Source organism: Molossus molossus, unplaced genomic scaffold (assembly GCF_014108415.1).
Source record: "Molossus molossus isolate mMolMol1 unplaced genomic scaffold, mMolMol1.p scaffold_m16_p_7, whole genome shotgun sequence".
Lineage (NCBI taxonomy): Eukaryota > Metazoa > Chordata > Mammalia > Chiroptera > Molossidae > Molossus > Molossus molossus.
The window spans coordinates 94982073-95000006 of NW_023425401.1; the positions used below are offsets into that span (position 1 = coordinate 94982073).

At 60.6% G+C, this 17934-nt stretch overlaps 1 protein-coding gene across 1 annotated transcript in view; it reads right to left on the minus strand.

Moving 5' to 3' along the window:
- Positions 1 to 17934, minus strand: part of PLXNA4 (plexin A4) — a 405427-nt gene that overhangs the window by 14455 nt on the left and 373038 nt on the right. The window contains exons 25-27 of the mRNA XM_036247334.1: positions 10479 to 10638; positions 1465 to 1568; positions 786 to 885 (exon numbers count right to left, since the gene is read on the minus strand). Of these exons, the coding sequence (XP_036103227.1) occupies positions 786 to 885; positions 1465 to 1568; positions 10479 to 10638 (364 nt within the window). The remainder of the gene's footprint in view (positions 1 to 785; positions 886 to 1464; positions 1569 to 10478; positions 10639 to 17934) is intronic.

Below are 17934 nucleotides of genomic sequence, written 5' to 3' on the forward strand. Positions count from 1 at the left end.
AAGTATCAGCGTAAGAGCGGGTAGCCTGTCTCCCTTAGCGGCTGTGGGCCCGCCGAGTCACTGTCTTGTCAGCTGTCACCTTCCCCCTTATTTGCTGAAATGCAAGGTCTGGGGAATGAGCGCTGAGCAGCAGAGAAGGTGAAGGTCCTACTGTGTGCGGCGCTGCGCTGTTTTCTTCCGCAGACCTTCCAGAATGATCCCGTGATTCTGGTAGCTTTTCAAACCCCCTTTTGCTGGTAAGAAAACCAGGTCTTGTAGCGGTCAGGCAGCTGGCCCCAAGGCACACAGATGGTGGCAGAGCAGGGTGGCACCTGGGTTTCCAGCCCCCACCCAGTGCCCCCACACACAACAGAACCAGAGACCTGGGGCTGTCCCTTGCCTTAAATGCTTCATAACAGTGCGACCTTTACACATTGTGTAGCCTCTGAGCATCCGAGTTATAATTTGCTAATCTGCATAATTGGGGGAAATAATAATTATTGAATCCACTGGATTGTTTTGAACCTGATGCGCAGTAATGAGCATCACGGAGTGAAAGCATCTTCTTGCATGTGGGATGCTCACCAAGCTTAGAGCTTCTCCCTCTCTAGGGGGTGTGGTTCTGCCCCTGCATGAGGTCCCGCCCGGAACCAGGGGCTCCTCCCCAGCCGGCGCTGCCCTCCTGCGGTCAGCTTGCCTGCCTCCCCCAGGCCCTGCCCTGGGGGTCCGACACCTGCCGTCCAGCCGAACTGCCTTTTGGCTGCTCAGGGCATCCTCTCCTCCCCAGGACGGTCCAATGAACTCACCATATTTACTTGCTGAGGTCCTGGAGACTGTGGAGTTGTTCACTGCGTTGTACGCTGTCACCTGCTTGGACACTAAAGCCACCACGGAGCCGTCCGGAACCTACAGGGAAAAGCTCCTAAGGGCCTGGGTGCAGGAGCTGCGCCCAGGAAATAAGGACAAGCCAGGATTCACGTGGCCCTCACCAGAGAACTAGGGGACCTGGGAGGCTTCACTGCCCTCGGAAGGAAACGAGGCAGATCTGGATACCGAGCAGCGCTCTGGTCATGATTCACTCGGGGGACTCTGGCCAGCGCTTCTCACTAGCACCCTCTCCCCTGACGCTTCCCAGGTGCCCCCGGCTTAAACTCCGGGGGCTGTCGGAGGAAGGGCCGGACACCTGCAACCCTCAGGCTTGCTGGGGGATCCCACACGGGAAAATAGGAGACTCTCCCCTGGCACTCTGCCCCGGCCCCGAGGAAGCGTGCCGTCAGCATCCTCTCTAAAGGGAGGTCAGCGTGCTGGCTGGGGGCCAGCGGTTCCCCCTGGGTCACGAAGGGAACCTGAGGTCCTGCTGAAGAAGCAGAGTTAGGGCTTGACATCTAGCCTCGGGGAGGGGGGTACCCTGTTGTTCGAGGCGAGGTGGAGACTGCAGGGAACCAGCCGCCCTGCCAGCCAGCCCCCACCTTCCAGTCCCCTCACCTGGTAATGGGCCAGGGTGTTCAGCCTCTTCCAGTCGTTCTCAATCTTGGTGGTGATGTCTTCGTCCTGCAGGATCATCCTCGCCCCACTTCCTTGTCGCCACTCTGCGGAAACAGCGGGGGCGCTTCAGAGAGGCTGAGGACCCCTGAGTTCCGGTTCAGGTTTCCATCCCCACAAACTGTGTGACAGGAACAGGGGTAATGCCACCTGTCCTCCCTGCCCACCTGTCCTCTGTGAGTGGCCACATCTGTAGGAAGCAGGTGCTTAGTAAACGCGGCCTGAAGGCACGCGGCAGATGGAAGCATGTAAGAAGGTGCTAAGGACCCTGGCCAGTGGGGCTCAGCTGTCTGGAGTGTCTCCAGCGCACCGGAAGGCTGCGGTTCCGTTCCGGTCAGGGCACATACCTGGTTTGCGGGTTTGCTTCCTGGTTGGGGTGTGTATGGGAGGCAACTGATTGATGTATCTCTCTCACATCAATGTTAATTCTCTCTCTCTCTCTCCCTTATTCTTTCTCTAAAATAAATAAGATAAAGTAAAATAAAAAGCACTAAGCAAAAATGCAAGGTGGCACCATCGTGCTACATTCTCGTTTACTTGACGGCAAAGTCTTGGAGCGAATGAGACCCAGGTCGCAGGTCCAGCACCCTGTTCCTATTCCAGGGGTGCCCTCCCTCGAAAGCAGCCGGTGGGTCACCCTTAGCAGGGAGACGGAGTGGAGAGATCAGCGGAACCTATTCTCATGCCAGAAATAGCCCCATCCCACGAAGCTGATGTCAAGAACAGCATCTTGGGGATCTGTCCAACACCTAATTAGTTGACGCTGTAGGTATATACTTACACCCCCACATTCTCCTCACGGGCCCGACACCTAAACCACATGGGTTGGCTGATGGATCCCACATGGGCCGATAGGAGACTGTTTCTCATCAACCAAATCCCCATCAGTGCACAAATCACGTGGGGATGGAGAAGAGCACGTTCCAGTCTTGAAACGTACGTGCATGGAGACTGGGTGCGTGCCAGACACACCAGCTCTCGCGCATGTGCCCGCACACCCGCACACGCACACACGCTCACACCCACACACCCAAAGGAAAACAGCCTTTTAAAACCGGTGTGACGTGTGCTCCAGCCGGAGCCAGCAGTCTGGCTTCCAGGCAGCCGCAGCTGCCCTCCACGCCTCCCAGACGCTGACCCTGGAACGGCGCAGAGCCCTGGGTTTGCAGAGTGTTAGGGGCTGGAACGAGCTACCCACAGTCCGTGCCTGACCCGCCATGGACTGTTCCTGTAGCCCACAGAGACACATTTCAGATTCCCTCCCTCCGTTCCCTTCTGGTCAAGGCTGAGCTGTGGGTCCCAGACCAGAGAGCACCCGTTCCTTCCTGCCTGGTGCACCTGGCACGGCCAGTGCAAGAGGGACAAACAGGCCCTGAGAAGCAGCAGAGATGCTCCAGCGCCCAAGCCCCAGCCTCCACTCCTGGGCTCACCTGCGGCCTGGTTCAGAGTCAGTCTCCAGCCGTCCTGGGAACGGAACATAAGGAGGCCACGCGTGCTCCCTGGAGCGGGGGAGCCCTGACCGGCCACTGCGGACCCATCACTTCATGCTGTGGAGGACACAGCTGGAACTGACTGGTGATTAGGGCCCCGGGGCAGCTGGGGCAGTGAGCAAAAGGAGAAACGGAGGCACCAGGTCCCTAGTGTTTTGTGTGTTGTGGGTTTTAACGTTCTATGTAGCTATGTATGGACGCGTGTACGTCTGAGCGGCTGGCACAAAAGAAGAGGAGGCTCCCGGCTGGTCGGGCAGCTGATAGGTGGTTCACTCAGACTCTGCCTGGTGCACCTGGTGAAGCCCAGCCCGGCTGAGGACTATGGCAGAGGTGTGCTTTCTCCCAGCCACACAGTGGGGCCTAACACGCAAAGCCTCTTGGGTCTCCCTTGCTTGTCTGGTGAGTGGTGCCAGGGCCATTATGGCAGAGGCTGCAAGGGGGTACAGACAGAGTGGGGCACAGAAGACAGTGTTCTGCATTCCCCACGTGGGGTCTGCAGGAGAAACCGGGGATGAGCTCTGGACACTAAGCCCACGGCTGGGCCCGGGGGAGAAGGAGTCTCCTCCTCACTGAACGGCTGTGGGCTCTGCCGAGACTGGACGGGGAAGGAACCAGCCAGGGCCCAGCTTGCTGGTTTAGAGCCCTTGCCGATGGAGTCGTGCATCTCAGTGGGTCTGAACAAGCTGCGGCCTGTGTGTCTGTTCCCAGCAGCCTGGCTCTGAGTCGTGTCCAGTAATTATGTCAGCAAATGAAAGTCAGTCTGCCTCCTTGTCCCCAACTGAAGAAAGTAGGGCAGAGTATGGCCACGTGCACCCCGAGCAGCTAGGGAATGATGGATTGTCCTTGGAACACAGAACGATGCTGCTAGAAGCCAACAGCAGGGCTGGCCCAGCCCCTGGAGCGCAGCAAGTGCTGGGTGAGTATTTCTTAAAGGAACGATGACTACGTGGATGAGCGAGAGAACGAATGAGTGAATGAGTGAAGGAAAGATCACGTGAGTGTGTGATGGTGGCCCCTTCCCCAAGGGGAAGAGGCTGCTGGCCTGCGGGGGCTCCACGGTGAGCAGACAGCGCGCTGAGCTAGAGGTGAACGTGAGCTGCTCCGTGGGCAGCCTGGGACACAGGCTGAGCTCAAGTCCTCAGAAACACAACCAGGCATGTCTATTGCCAGAATAAAAGCTCTCTTAAATTACTGCTCCTCGTTCTTCTAATTCGACAACTGGGAAATTAAAGGCACAGGTTGGGAAGACAGATCTGGAGTCTCACCCCAGCCACCGCTCATTCTGCAGCTGAGCTCTCTCCCGAGGACACCAGCTGCGCCTCCTCTGGCCAGGGCACTGGGCTAGGTCATCGGGATATAAAGACGAACAGCCAAAGGCCCCGAACTCCGGCAGCCGTGGGCACAGCTCAGGGCACTGCAGCGTGACCCATATCTGTGCATCAGCCAGGCGTCGGGCGGGGGGGGAGTGACCACCAGGCTGATCCCTGAGCTGCGCTGTGCGGTGATGCTCACAGGTAGTTGTGTCCACTCAGCTCCATACTTGGAGATCTAGGAACCCAAGGGCGCCTCAGGCAGGGTAGCCTGGGCCATAGCACTTCCCTTTCCACAAAGATAAGCTGTGCTGATGGGTGGACCCACTGGATGTGGCCTGGGGGCAGTGATGATATGCCGTGGGCAGCAGGATGGTCAAGGGCAGGCCGGGAGCATGCTCTTCACTGATGCCAATGCTTGGTCACAGGTGCGGGGATTGCAAGGGGAGGGGTCCTGGCATCCCAGTGTCCCAGTCCTACAGTCCCTCCAGCCCCAGATGGTGGTCGTCTACCACCATCTGTCCCCAGACCCATCCCAGGGAGCTTGAGCAGGAGCTGACCCAGGAGGGCAAGGCAGGAAGGAGATGCCCGCAGGCTGGTTACAACTGGCTGAGTCAACTCCAAGCTCCAGGAAGGATGGACTTCACAGCTAGATGCCTGCACTCCACCCCCCGGGCACCTTTCCTCACCTCAGGCCATCGAGAGCAGGCTGTCACCAGGAGCGCACACCAGCCCTGCACGGAGCCCCTCTGCCTCCCAAAGCAGAGTCCTGAATGCAAATGTGGAGAAGACAGGACTCTACTGCCGCACACCTGTCGGCAGGTGAGTCTGAGGGGGCACCTGGCAGAGGGCCCTGAGACCCTCAATGCCCGGCCACTATGCATCACAGAAGGGCCAGAGGGGCGTGACAGGGTCAGAGTCACTGCAAAGGTCTGAAAAACTGACCTGGGAGGAGGGTGTCTTGTCTAAATATGTTTTGTTAAGAAAAAATGTATTATACAAGCAAGTTCTAGAACATAAAGTAACTGAACTATGAAATGTGGTGCTTAAAGGAAGAAATTCCTAAATAGAACGGCGCTGTCAGCATTTTAGGCTCCAGGTCTGCACACTGCAAACCGTCCTGCACGGGCTAGTTGCTGCTACGCGGGGAGGCTGAGCTGAAGGGAAAAGGAGGCTGCGCTATGCCACTCGATTCCAGACAGATGAGCTGGCGCTTGATGGATACACTCGAACATGGAACACAGAGGCCCTTCACTTGGGCAGTGTGCTGGGTCAAAGAAGAGTTAAAAAGGCAGGTGGTGGGCGGAGGAAGGCGGTAAGGTGACCCTGCGATTCATATGCATGGCACCGGGAGAAAATTGCTAGCTCTGACCTCCCCAGCAGCTCCTGCCCTGCAGCCAGAGCCCTGCTCCAGGCTCCAGCACAAAGGACAGACACACGCACAATCCAATTTGTTACACTTCTACCTTCCAGGGAGAGAAGGAGGTGAAAGAAGAAAGAAAAAAATCCCATTATCTTTATCTGTCCTTCCCATCAGGTGCAGCGGAAAATGCAAACTGGGGAGACAGCTGCTGTGAACTCTTTATATTTCACTCAGAAGATAGTGTATCTTTTTATTGCATACAGGAATTACTTATTTGAAAAAATATATCCTTTCAGCACGACTTGAATGGCAAGACAGAGGGGGTGGCGGAGTTCCGGGGGCTATTGATAGAGCATTTGCATTCAACCAGAGGAATCTCTGGAGGTCAAGGCCCGCTGCGGAGACCCTGTGGGCGGAAATGGGTGTTCTCCCCACCTCCCTGCTGTGTGACCGGGCCCAGGCACTGTGCCTGTCTGAGCTGCAGATTCTCCTCTTGGGCAGTGCAACAGAATGGTCCCAATGCTCTCCTCTGAAGGTGTAGAGAGGACAGAAGAAGATTCCCACGGCTCAGCAGAAGGGCTGTCCTGCCTTCTGCTACATTGGCACCCACTCCCACGCCTGGCACAGAGCGTGCCCAAGGTAGCCCCTATGGATGCTGGTTGAAGAGTTTAGTTACACAAGGGGGTACCTGTACCCAATACCTGTGGGTGGACAGGGACATACACCTGGTGAGAACAGCCTCATGTATAGCAGAGGGGGTGCCCTCAGCACTGTGCTCTGAGGGCTCCCAGAGACCCCTCTGCCGGCACGGTCCCCACCCCCCGCCCTGTGATATCCTTCCTTCCCTAGATTCCTGCAGACGGACATGAAGGCGGCCCCCGCGCCCTTCACTTTGGCTCCTGTGATGGTTCATTTTACGTGTCATCGTGGCAGGGCCGTGGCACCCAGATATGTGGTCAAACACTATTCTGGATGTTTCCGTACGGGGGTTTTCAGATGAGATTAACATAAATTGTTCTCCATAATGTGAGTAGACTTCATTCAATTAGGCAGAGGCCTTAAAAGAACAAGAGACTGACCTGCCCCGGAGCACGAGGAGTTGGGCCAGCAGAAGCCCTCGGGACTCGAACCGCAGTGCTGGGTCCTCCTGGGGCTCCAGCCGACCGGCCTACCTTGCGGGTTTGGGACTTGCCAGCCTCCATGCTATACACCGGATGTGTGTGCCCCCAAATTCCACACCCCCAGCGCGATGCTGTTAGAAGGTGGGGCCTTTGGGAGGTGACTAGGCCCTGAGGGTGATGCCCTCGTGAACGGGGTCAGTGGCCTTGTAAAAGGGGCCTCAGAGGACCCCTTGCTCTTTCAGCCCTGTGAGGACACAGGAGGAAGTGATCCTCATCGGACACCAAATCTGCCCGCTGTTGCTCGTATTTCACCGGCCCTGCGGCACGTCCTGGCTGCCGAGCGGACGGGGACGCCCTGCCCGTCTCTCTCCACGTGGACACGTGGATATGCACACCCTGTCTCTCCACACCTGCTTCCCTGGAGAACCCTGACTGACCCAGTTCCCCATCCTGGTTCCGTCATGCCGGGAAAAGCCTGGCGAATGGGTGGAGGGACCTTCGGTCTCAGGATCGAAATGAAAGTGTACGAACTGGGGGCTCGGCCAGCCCGGGAGCCACGGTGGCGATGCAGGCGGGGGGCGTGCGGGACTGGTCAGCTTGGGACAGTTACAGGCATAGTTTAAAGTGTCTGCTTCTTCTGAGCTGGCCCGGGACAGGCGCCCTGCCCTGCCAGGGGCTGGTATCAGGAGGGGAAGGCCGTCATTGCCCAGTGCCCTCAGCCATGGGGGGAAGAGGTCTGGGGAGAATGAAGACGGGAGGCTTGAGCCCAACCCTCCGGCTGAGCGAGCCCTCGCGCTGCTGTGCACACCTGTCCCTCTGGCACAGGTTAATTTTCTGTAACAATCACACCTTACATTTGTAAATTGCTTTTAGCCTTTCAAAGCACTTTCACCCACAGGACGAACAACTCGCCTTGCTCCCCTCTCCCTTGGGGGTCTCGGGGCTGAGTCTAACTGCAACCTGGCTTTGGTAGAAGAAGGCCAGAGAGCGCGGGGGGTGGGGGTGGGGGTGGGGGTGGGGGGTCTAAATGTGGATTTAATAGCAAAAAAGGACGTTCCTCAGAGAAGCACCATCCTCGGCATGACCCTGAAGCTCCTTCCCCTGGGGCAGGGGCCCTGAGGCCCTTCTTTGGCTTCTCCCTTTCATCTGTCCCTGCTGTGGCGGTCTTGTCCCCCTGGGGTGGCCACTGGGTCTTCCCCAGAAGCACCTGTGATAGGAGAGGGGCCCCTTTGCTCTCCTGGTACCTGGAGTGAGCACTGCGTCAGTGGAGACCCAGCCCCCTGAAGCAGGCTCCTGTCCCTGGCCTGAGCAGCCCGACATCGCCGGAGAGAGTAACCCTGGCAGGTCCTGGTTGCTGCACACACGGCTGGCCCGCGGGGGACCGGCAGCAAGGCCGGGCTGAGCACGCGGGGGACGGGCAGCAAGGCCGGCACGCGGGGGACGGGCAGCAAGGCCGGCACGCAGGGGACCGGCAGCAAGGCTGGGCTGAGCACGCGGGGGACCGGCAGCAAGGCCTGCCCGCAGGGGACCAACCGGCAGCAAGGCCTGCCCGCAGGGGACCGGCATGCAGGGGACCGACTGGCAGCAAGGCCGGGCTGAGCTGGGCTGCGCCTCCGCTCCAGATGGTTCAGCACTGAGGCTGTGGGAGGCCTGACATCTTTCCACCAACTATCTGCTCCGCTGGGCCTGCGCCCCCAGGCACTTTCAGGGAGCAATTTTCTAAGGCTAATAAGGTGGTCCTGAGCAGCGCCTACCAACCATGAGGTAGTCTCTCTCCAGAAGCCACCCCGACGCAAAGGGTTGGCCCTGGGACCTGCTTCCAGAGGGAGCCCCCTTGCTTGGGCTTGAGCTGAGGAAGGAGGTCGGGTGTTGCAGCCACCCCCACGCCCTGCTCTGGTAAGGGGGGAAAGGCTGTCCCTTTGCTTCCGGTGGACCCCCGGCCCTCCCCTGTGGGCGGGCTCCCCCCGCCCAAGCACCGCACGCAGGAGCCGCTCTGGTCCCAGCGCCACCTCTCCCTCCAGCACGCGGGTGATGGCAGCAGCGCCCTCGGGGCCCTGCCACCGCAGGCGACCCCCACCCACCTTGCAGGTCAGGACACTGAGGAGCTGAGGGTGGCCCCTGCCGTGGTGCCCGCAGGAAAACTAGAGGGATGGCGGGTGCTACCTGGGAAACCCATTATGGAACAGCCTCTTATTGTCTGGGGGGGGGCAAAGTGGGCGTCTTCCTTCCCAGTGACCATTTTCCCTCCTACGGCCTCTGTAACAGGCCCTTCACTTCACCAGTCTGCGGGATCTTCATGGTGACAGTCACCAACATGTGGCCACAAATGTCCAATCTGACTCTTGGACTCGTGCCCTGGGACACACATGTGGGCTCACTCACCCCCTCTGCACCCCAACTCTCACATCTCCCTCCCTGCCTTCCTCCCTCCCTGCCTTCCTCCCTGCCTTCCTTCCTCCCTGCCTTCCTCCCTGCCTTCCTCCCTGCCTTCTAGAACGACACACACAGAGACACCTCAGAAGTGAAGCAGGCTCATGCGCCCTAGGATCTCCCCAGGCATCAGAGCCCTGGGCACGGGGCCAAGCTCACCCCCCAGGAGCCCGGCAGGAGGAGGCGGGTTGAGCTAAGCGGTGAGAGCTGAGGTGAGTTAGCAGAACTTCCTGCGTGTGCCCTGCAGGGTGGGACCTCACTGTGGATTTCAGAAAGTAGCAGGGATGCCCCTCTGTCTGGGGGGCTGAGCCGAAGCCAGCGTAGAGGCCAGAAGGACGGACTAGGGGCCTCTGAGGGCCTCCCGCCCCTGTGGACACAGGGACGCACACGCCTGCCTTTCTGTCCACAGCCGGCATCCACATACTGCTTCCTTACCCGTGTCCTTCTCATCTCAGTACCGGCAGCCGCCAGCCCGTGCTGAGTGTGTGCTGTGGGCTCCACACGCATCACCTCACTTCCCTCTGACAGTGAGGCAGGTGCTAGTATCTCCATTTTATAGGCAAGAAAACTGAGGCACAGAGATGTTAAGTAACTTGACCAAGGTCACACAGCTAGAACTAGGTGGCTCCAGGACTCAAAGTCAGGTGTGCTTGACACTGACCCATGGTGCCAAATGGCCTTGGAGCCTGGGGCTCCCTGCTAGGATTTCCCCGGGACGATATCTTATTACACACTCCGGCAAACCCTAACTGGGTCTACGTGCAGCTGGCCCTAAGTGGCATGCCCTTGTTTATATAGGCTATGCATTCTATTCATGGAACATTGGAATAAAAACTCATCCTGCTCCCCAGTAGGCTGCCAGAGCCCATTTTTCTCTTTTCTTTCCTCCTCCTCCATCGCTGACCCAGATCCCTCATGTCTTAGGGAGTCAGCAAAAAGTACAGGCACAGAACAGAGGGGAAGGGCAGAGCCTGGGGCACAACAAAGGCAGTGGCAAGACCTGGAACCACACACACTCAGACTAACCCCCTCCCTGCAGATGTGACTCCCCCACACCCACCCTCGGCTACTCAGAGACCCCGGAAACAACAAGCCTGTAGCCCCCCTCTGCTTCCCGCTCACCAAGTGGCCATGAAGGACACCCCTGGGCTGTGCGGGCCTGCTCCCTGAACCCCGGCTCCACCATCGAGGAGCAGGAGCTTCGACGAGACCCCGCACAGCCCCTGGTGGGCTGTCTACTCACCCAGGTCCATGTCCGCGGCCTTGGGCCGGTGCGAACACGGCACGTTCTTGAAGATGGCGTCCAGAATCTTCTCCTTGACCTGAGTGATGGTGTCACAGTTGAGGATCTTCACCGGGACCTCGGGGCTGTTGGCGTTGTCGGGGTTGACACAGCTCAGGACCTGGGGGAGGGGAGAGAGGCCGGTTGCAGGGGCAGCGGGGGAGCTGAGGCACCCGCAGCCTTCGGCCCTGTTCTGACCAGCCCCCCTGCAGCTTGGGCTGGGCAGCGGTGGGGAGCGCCCTGCCCATCTGTGACCCCCGAGCCCTCTGCCCCTCTTGTCCCACAGGCACAGGAAGGTGCTGCACACCTGACAAACGTCATTAAAATGCCGGTTTCCCTCAGAGAGGACCCTGTTCAAGTAGGGATGGGAAACCTGTATGAGAACGCATGCTATGCACGCACGCGTGTGCTCTTCGCACGCACACGTGCACAGGCACCAGGCCGCTGGGGTGCACAGCCAGACCCTCGCCCCCTGACACCGCCCCGTCCGCGTGCCCGCCGTCACTCCCTCCCACACACTGATGCGAACCTGGCTCCCTTCTCGCGGGTTCCGTTGGCTTCGGGTATAGGGAGGGTGTGGGGCTGACTGGAGGCTGCGGAGGCTGCAGCTTAATGTGCTTTTTACGAACTTCAGGTTCAGGCCACCGGAGATCCCTTCCTGGCGCTGAGCCTGGAGCCTCGTGTTAGGCAGTGGTTCTCACCCTTGCTAAGGCCGCGGCCCTTTAATAGAGCCCTCATGTTGCGGTGACCCCCAACCATAAAATTATTTTCGTTGCTACTTCGTAACTGGGATTTTGCTACTGTGATGAATCGCCATCGGAAATATGTGTTTTCCGAAGGTCTTAGGTGACCCCCAAAGGGGTCGCGACACAGGTTGAGAGCCGCTGTGCTAGAGAAAGAGGCCCCCCCGGCTCAGGACCTCGATTTCTCTTTCTGGAACTAGTCGGAGAAGGGAAGACTGCTCGGGGCACCAAACTGTAGCTTTTCCTTCAAAAACCCCTGGGCGGTGTCCAAAGGCTTTTCTCCCCTCGCTATCCTCAGAGTGGGCTCTCAGGGACGAGCCCGTGCGGGATCCAGGGGGACCACAGTGGACGTCATGGTGCTGCGGGCACAGGTGCTGTCCAGCGGCCATGCCAGTCGGCACCGGCACCGCCCTCGGACCCTGCTGCCTGAGCCCTCTGTGGGTCCCCGTCCCCGACCTCACCCTGCGCACCCCCAGCCCCACCGTTTCCCAATGGCCCGTCTGGTCTGCAGACTCAGACAGCAGCCTCCTCCGCCCCGCCCCCGTTCCATGTGGGGCATCAGAACCCCGGCCCTGGGCGCCTGCCTTTCATTAGCAACCAGACTGCTATGAGCTCAAATGGGAACATGCTTATTCCATTAAGAAGAAAAAAAACCCTCTTAAATCTATAAAACCAAAACTCTCACTCTCAAAATGTCCTGTCTGAAAACAGTGGTGGAAAGCTGAACCATGTGTGGCTCTGAGAGTCCTCGCCCAGCCCCTCGTCCTTTACCTTCCTCCTGGACCCTCCCTGCCCTGCAAGGACAGCGCAGCCTGCTGTCCTGTCCCCTGGCCCCCTGCTGTCCTGTCCCCTGGCCCCCTGCTGTCCTGTCCCCTGGCCCCTGCTGTCCTGTTCCCCTGGTTCCCTGATGTCCAGTCCCCGGACCCCTGCTGTCCTGTTCCCCTGGCTCCCTGCTGTCCTGTCTCCTGGCCCCCTGCTGTCCTGTTCCCCTGGCCCCCTGCTGTCCTGTCTCCTGGCCCCCTGCTGTCCTGTTCCCCTGGTTCCCTGATGTCCAGTCCCCGGACCCCTGCTGTCCTGTTCCCCTGGCTCCCTGCTGTCCTGTCCTCTGGTTCCCTGCTGTCCTGTCCACGGACCCCTGCTGTCCTGTCCCCTGGCTCCCTGCTGTCCTGTCCCCTGGTTCCCTGCTGTCCTGTCCACGGACCCCTGCTGTCCTGTTCCCCTGGCCCCTGCTGTCCTGTCTCCTGGCCCCCTGCTGTCCTGTCCCCTGGTTCCCTGCTGTCCTGTCCACGGACCCCTGCTGTACTGTCTCCTGGCCCCCTGCTGTCCTGTTCCCCTGGCTCCCTGCTGTCCTGTCCACGGACCCCTGCTGTCCTGTCCCCTGGCTCCCTGCTGTCCTGTCCCCTGGTTCCCTGCTGTCCTGTCCACGGACCCCTGCTGTCCTGTCCCCTGGCTCCCTGCTGTCCTGTCTCCTGGCTCCCTGCTGTCCTGTCCCCTGGTTCCCTGCTGTCCGGTCCCCGGGCCCCTGCTGTACTGTCTCCTGGCCCCCTGCTGTCCTGTTCCCCTGGTTCCTGCTGTCCTGTCCCCTGGTTCCTGCTGTCCTGTCCCCGGGCCCCTGCTGTCCTGTCCCCTGGCCCCCTGCTGTCCTGTTCCCCTGGCCCCCTGCTGTCCTGTTCCCCCTGGCCCCTGCTGTCCTGTTCCCCTGGTTCCCTGCTGTCCTGTCCCCTGGTTCCCTGCTGTCCTGTTCCCCTGGTTCCCTGCTGTCCTGTTCCCCTGGTTCCCTGCTGTCCTGTCCCCTGGTTCCCTGCTGTCCTGTCCCCTGGTTCCCTGCTGTCCTGTCCCCTGCGGTCCTGTTCCCCTGGCCCCCTGCTGTCCTGTTCCCCTGGCCCCCTGCTGTCCTGTCCCCTGGCCCCCTGCTGTCCTGTCCCCTGGTTCCCTGCTGTCCTGTCCCCTGGTTCCCTGCTGTCCTGTCCCCTGGCCCCCTGCTGTCCTGTTCCCCTGGCCCCCTGCTGTCCTGTTCCCCTGGTTCCCTGCTGTCCTGTCCACGGACCCCTGCTGTCCTAACCCCTGGCTCCCTGCTGTCCTGTCCCCTGGTTCCCTGCTGTCCTGTCCACGGACCCCTGCTGTCCTGTCCCCTGGCTCCCTGCTGTCCTGTCCCCTGGTTCCCTGCTGTCCTGTCCACGGACCCCTGCTGTCCTGTCCCCTGGCTCCCTGCTGTCCTGTCTCCTGGCTCCCTGCTGTCCTGTCCCCTGGTTCCCTGCTGTCCGGTCCCCGGGCCCCTGCTGTACTGTCTCCTGGCCCCCTGCTGTCCTGTTCCCCTGGTTCCTGCTGTCCTGTCCCCTGGTTCCTGCTGTCCTGTCCCCTGGCCCCCTGCTGTCCTGTCCCCTGGCCCCCTGCTGTCCTGTCCCCTGGCCCCCTGCTGTCCTGTTCCCCCTGGCCCCTGCTGTCCTGTTCCCCTGGTTCCCTGCTGTCCTGTCCCCTGGTTCCCTGCTGTCCTGTTCCCCTGGTTCCCTGCTGTCCTGTCCCCTGGTTCCCTGCTGTCCTGTCCCCTGGTTCCCTGCTGTCCTGTTCCCCTGGTTCCCTGCTGTCCTGTTCCCCTGGTTCCCTGCTGTCCTGTCCCCTGGTTCCCTGCTGTCCTGTCCCCTGTCCCCCTGCTGTCCTGTCCCCTGGTTCCCTGCTGTCCTGTTCCCCTGGTTCCCTGCTGTCCTGTTCCCCTGGTTCCCTGCTGTCCTGTCCCCTGGTTCCCTGCTGTCCTGTCCCCTGGTTCCCTGCTGTCCTGTCCCCTGGCCCCTGCGGTCCTGTTCCCCTGGCCCCCTGCTGTCCTGTTCCCCCTGGCCCCTGCTGTCCTGTTCCCCTGGTTCCCTGCTGTCCTGTCCCCTGGTTCCCTGCTGTCCTGTTCCCCTGGTTCCCTGCTGTCCTGTTCCCCTGGTTCCCTGCTGTCCTGTCCCCTGGTTCCCTGCTGTCCTGTTCCCCTGGTTCCCTGCTGTCCTGTCCCCTGGCCCCTGCGGTCCTGTTCCCCTGGCCCCCTGCTGTCCTGTTCCCCCTGGCCCCTGCTGTCCTGTTCCCCTGGTTCCCTGCTGTCCTGTCCCCTGGTTCCCTGCTGTCCTGTTCCCCTGGTTCCCTGCTGTCCTGTCCCCTGGCCCCTGCTGTCCTGTTCCCCTGGTTCCCTGCTGTCCTGTTCCCCCTGGCCCCCTGCTGTCCTGTTCCCCCTGGCCCCTGCTGTCCTGTTCCCCTGGTTCCCTGCTGTCCTGTCCCCTGGCCCCCTGCTGTCCTGTCCACGGACCCCTGCTGTCCTGTCCCCTGGCTCCCTGCTGTCCTGTCCCCTGGTTCCCTGCTGTCCTGTCCCCTGGCTCCCTGCTATCCTGTCCCCTGGCCCCCTGCTGTCCTGTTCCCCTGGCCCCTGCTGTCCTGTTCCCCTGGTTCCCTGCTGTCCTGTCCCCTGGTTCCCTGCTGTCCTGTCCCCTGGTTCCCTGCTGTCCTGTCCCCTGGCCCCTGCTGTCCTGTTCCCCTGGTTCCCTGCTGTCCTGTCCCCTGGTTCCCTGCTGTCCTGTTCCCCTGGTTCCCTGCTGTCCTGTCCCCTGGTTCCCTGCTGTCCTGTCCCCTGGTTCCCTGCTGTCCTGTCCCCTGGCCCCCTGCTGTCCTGTCCCCTGGTTCCCTGCTGTCCTGTCCCCTGGCCCCTGCTGTCCTGTTCCCCTGGTTCCCTGCTGTCCTGTCCCCTGGTTCCCTGCTGTCCTGTCCCCTTATTCCCTGCTGTCCTGTCCCCTGGTTCCCTGCTGTCCTGTCCCCTGGCCCCCTGCTGTCCTGTCCCCTGGCCCCCTGCTGTCCTGTCCCCTGGCCCCTGCTGTCCTGTCCCCTGGTTCCCTGCTGTCCTGTCCCCTGGTTCCCTGCTGTCCTGTCCCCTGGCCCCCTGCTGTCCTGTTCCCCTGGCCCCCTGCTGTCCTGTCCCCTGGCCCCCTGCTGTCCTGTTCCCCTGGTTCCCTGCTGTCCTGTCCCCTGGTTCCCTGCTGTCCTGTTCCCCTGGTTCCCTGCTGTCCTGTTCCCCTGGTTCCCTGCTGTCCTGTCCCCTGGCCCCTGCTGTCCTGTTCCCCTGGTTCCCTGCTGTCCTGTCCCCTGGTTCCCTGCTGTCCTGTCCCCTGGTTCCCTGCTGTCCTGTTCCCCTGGTTCCCTGCTGTCCTGTTCCCCTGGTTCCCTGCTGTCCTGTCCCCTGGCCCCCTGCTGTCCTGTCCCCTGGCCCCCTGCTGTCCTGTTCCCCTGGTTCCCTGCTGTCCTGTTCCCCTGGTTCCCTGCTGTCCTGTCCCCTGGCCCCCTGCTGTCCTGTCCCCTGGCCCCTGCTGTCCTGTTCCCCTGGTTCCCTGCTGTCCTGTCCCCTGGTTCCCTGCTGTCCTGTTCCCCTGGTTCCCTGCTGTCCTGTCCCCTGGCCCCTGCTGTCCTGTTCCCCTGGTTCCCTGCTGTCCTGTCCCCTGGCCCCCTGCTGTCCTGTCACCTAGTTCCCTGCTGTCCTGTTCCCCTGGCCCCTGCTGTCCTGTCCCCTGGCCCCCTGCTGTCCTGTTCCCCTGGTTCCCTGCTGTCCTGTCCCCTGATTCCTGCTGTCCTGTCCCCTGGCCCCCTGCTGTCCTGTCCCCTGGCCCCTGCTGTCCTGTCCCCTGGCCCCCTGCTGTCCTGTTCCCCTGGCCCCCTGCTGTCCTGTTCCCCTGGCCCCTGCTGTCCTGTTCCCCGGGCCCCTGCTTTCCTGTCCCCTGGCCCCCTGCTGTCCTGTCCCCTGGTTCCCTGCTGTCCTGTTCCCCGGGCCTCCCCCGGGCAGCAGCGCAGCTGTTCTGGGCTTGCTCCTCCAGGAGACCACGAGGACAGGCTGCGCCTGAGCAGCTCTCCTGACATCTCAACCTGCCCAGGCTTCATGGTGCCCTGCGAGTACTCCATGGAAGCATCCAGAGAAGCAGCCGTGGCCCCAGTGAGGGACAAGGCCTCAGCCACTGGCTAAGTCACAGCTCCAGCCAGAAGTCACCTTCCTACCTCCACCCCTGTGCCCCTTGCCTAGTATCTGAGCAAAGTGCCTGGTGTTTTTTTATCTGCTAGGTCAGTGTTTCTCAGACTTTCACGTGAATAGAATCACTGGGGGGGTTTGTTAAATGCAGACTCTGACTCAGGAGGTCTAGGATGGGGCTTGAATTCTGCATTGTAGCAGTCTCTGGGTGAGCATCCAGCCCCTAGCAGGCTCTGGGTGAGCATCCAGCACCTAGCAGGCTCTTGGGTGAGCATCTAGCACCTAGCAGGCTCTTGGGTGAGCATCTAGCACCTAGCAGGCTCTTGGGTGAGCATCTAGCATCTAGAGGCTCTTGGGTGAGTATCCAGCACCTAGCAGGCTCTGGGTGAGCATCTAGCACCTAGTAGGCTCTTGGGTGAGCATCTGCACCTAGTAGGCTCTTGGGTGAGCATCTAGCACCTAGCAGGCTCTGGGTGAGCATCCAGCATGTAGCAGGCTCTGGGTGAGCATCTAGCACCTATCAGGCTCTTGGGTGAGCATCTAGCATCTAGCAGGCTCTTGGGTGAGCATCTAGCATCTAGCAGGCTCTTGGGTGAGCATCTAGCATCTAGAGGCTCTTGGGTGAGCATCCAGCACCTACCAGGCTCTGGGTGAGCATCCAGCACCTACCAGGCTCTGGGTGAGCATCTAGCACCTAGCAGGCTCTGGGTGAACATCCAGCACCTACCAGGCTCTGGGTGAGCATCTAGCATCTAGCAGGCTCTGGGTGAGCATCCAGCACCTAGCAGGCTCTGGGTGAGCATCCAGCACCTAGTAGGCTCTGGGTGAGCATCTAGCATCTCGCAGGCTCTGGGTGAACATCCAGCACCTACCAGGCTCTGGGTGAGCATCCAGCATGTAGCAGGCTCTGGGTGAGCATCTAGCATCTAGCAGGCTCTGGGTGAGCATCCAGCACCTAGCAGGCTCTGGGTGAGCATCCAGCACCTAGCAGGCTCTTGGGTGAGCATCTAGCACCTATCAGGCTCTTGGGTGAGCATCTGCACCTAGCAGGCTCTGGGTGAGCATCCAGCACCTAGCAGGCTCTGGGTGAGCATCCAGCACCTAGCAGGCTCTGGGTGAGCATCCAGCACCTAGCAGGCTCTGGGTGAGCATCCAGCACCTAGCAGGCTCTGGGTGAGCATCCAGCACCTAGCAGGCTCTGGGTGACTCAGACGGGCACTCCCAGCAGCAGGGCCCTAGTCCAAGTTCTAGTATCAATACAATTAATCACTCAACACTTAACGGGGCAGCTGCTATAAGTGATGTGTCCCCAAGCGTTTCAGCACCTGTCTCATTCTTTGTCGTTATCCCTCCTGCCAAGAACACGGTTACCATCAGTTGGCTCAAAGCACCCTGGGCTCCTCCAGCTACTGGCGCATTCCACGGCCTCCTGTGCCCCTTCCTCTTGGGGTATCCCGTCTGCTGCCGTCTAACACTTTCTTCCTTTTCCCCGTCACCAGCCTTGGGGCTACTCCCACTTCTGTTTGTGGGGTTCCCTTCACAGGCTTCAAGGTGACTGATCAATCTCCCTGAAGACAAATTTCTCTTCTGGGCAAAGTCATTGCAATGCCTTCCCCCTTTTCTCCGGAGCCTCTTCCCCAGGATTTCCACCCTACCCGATGCGCTTCCTCAACCCCCTCCAGCGTCCCACGTTCTC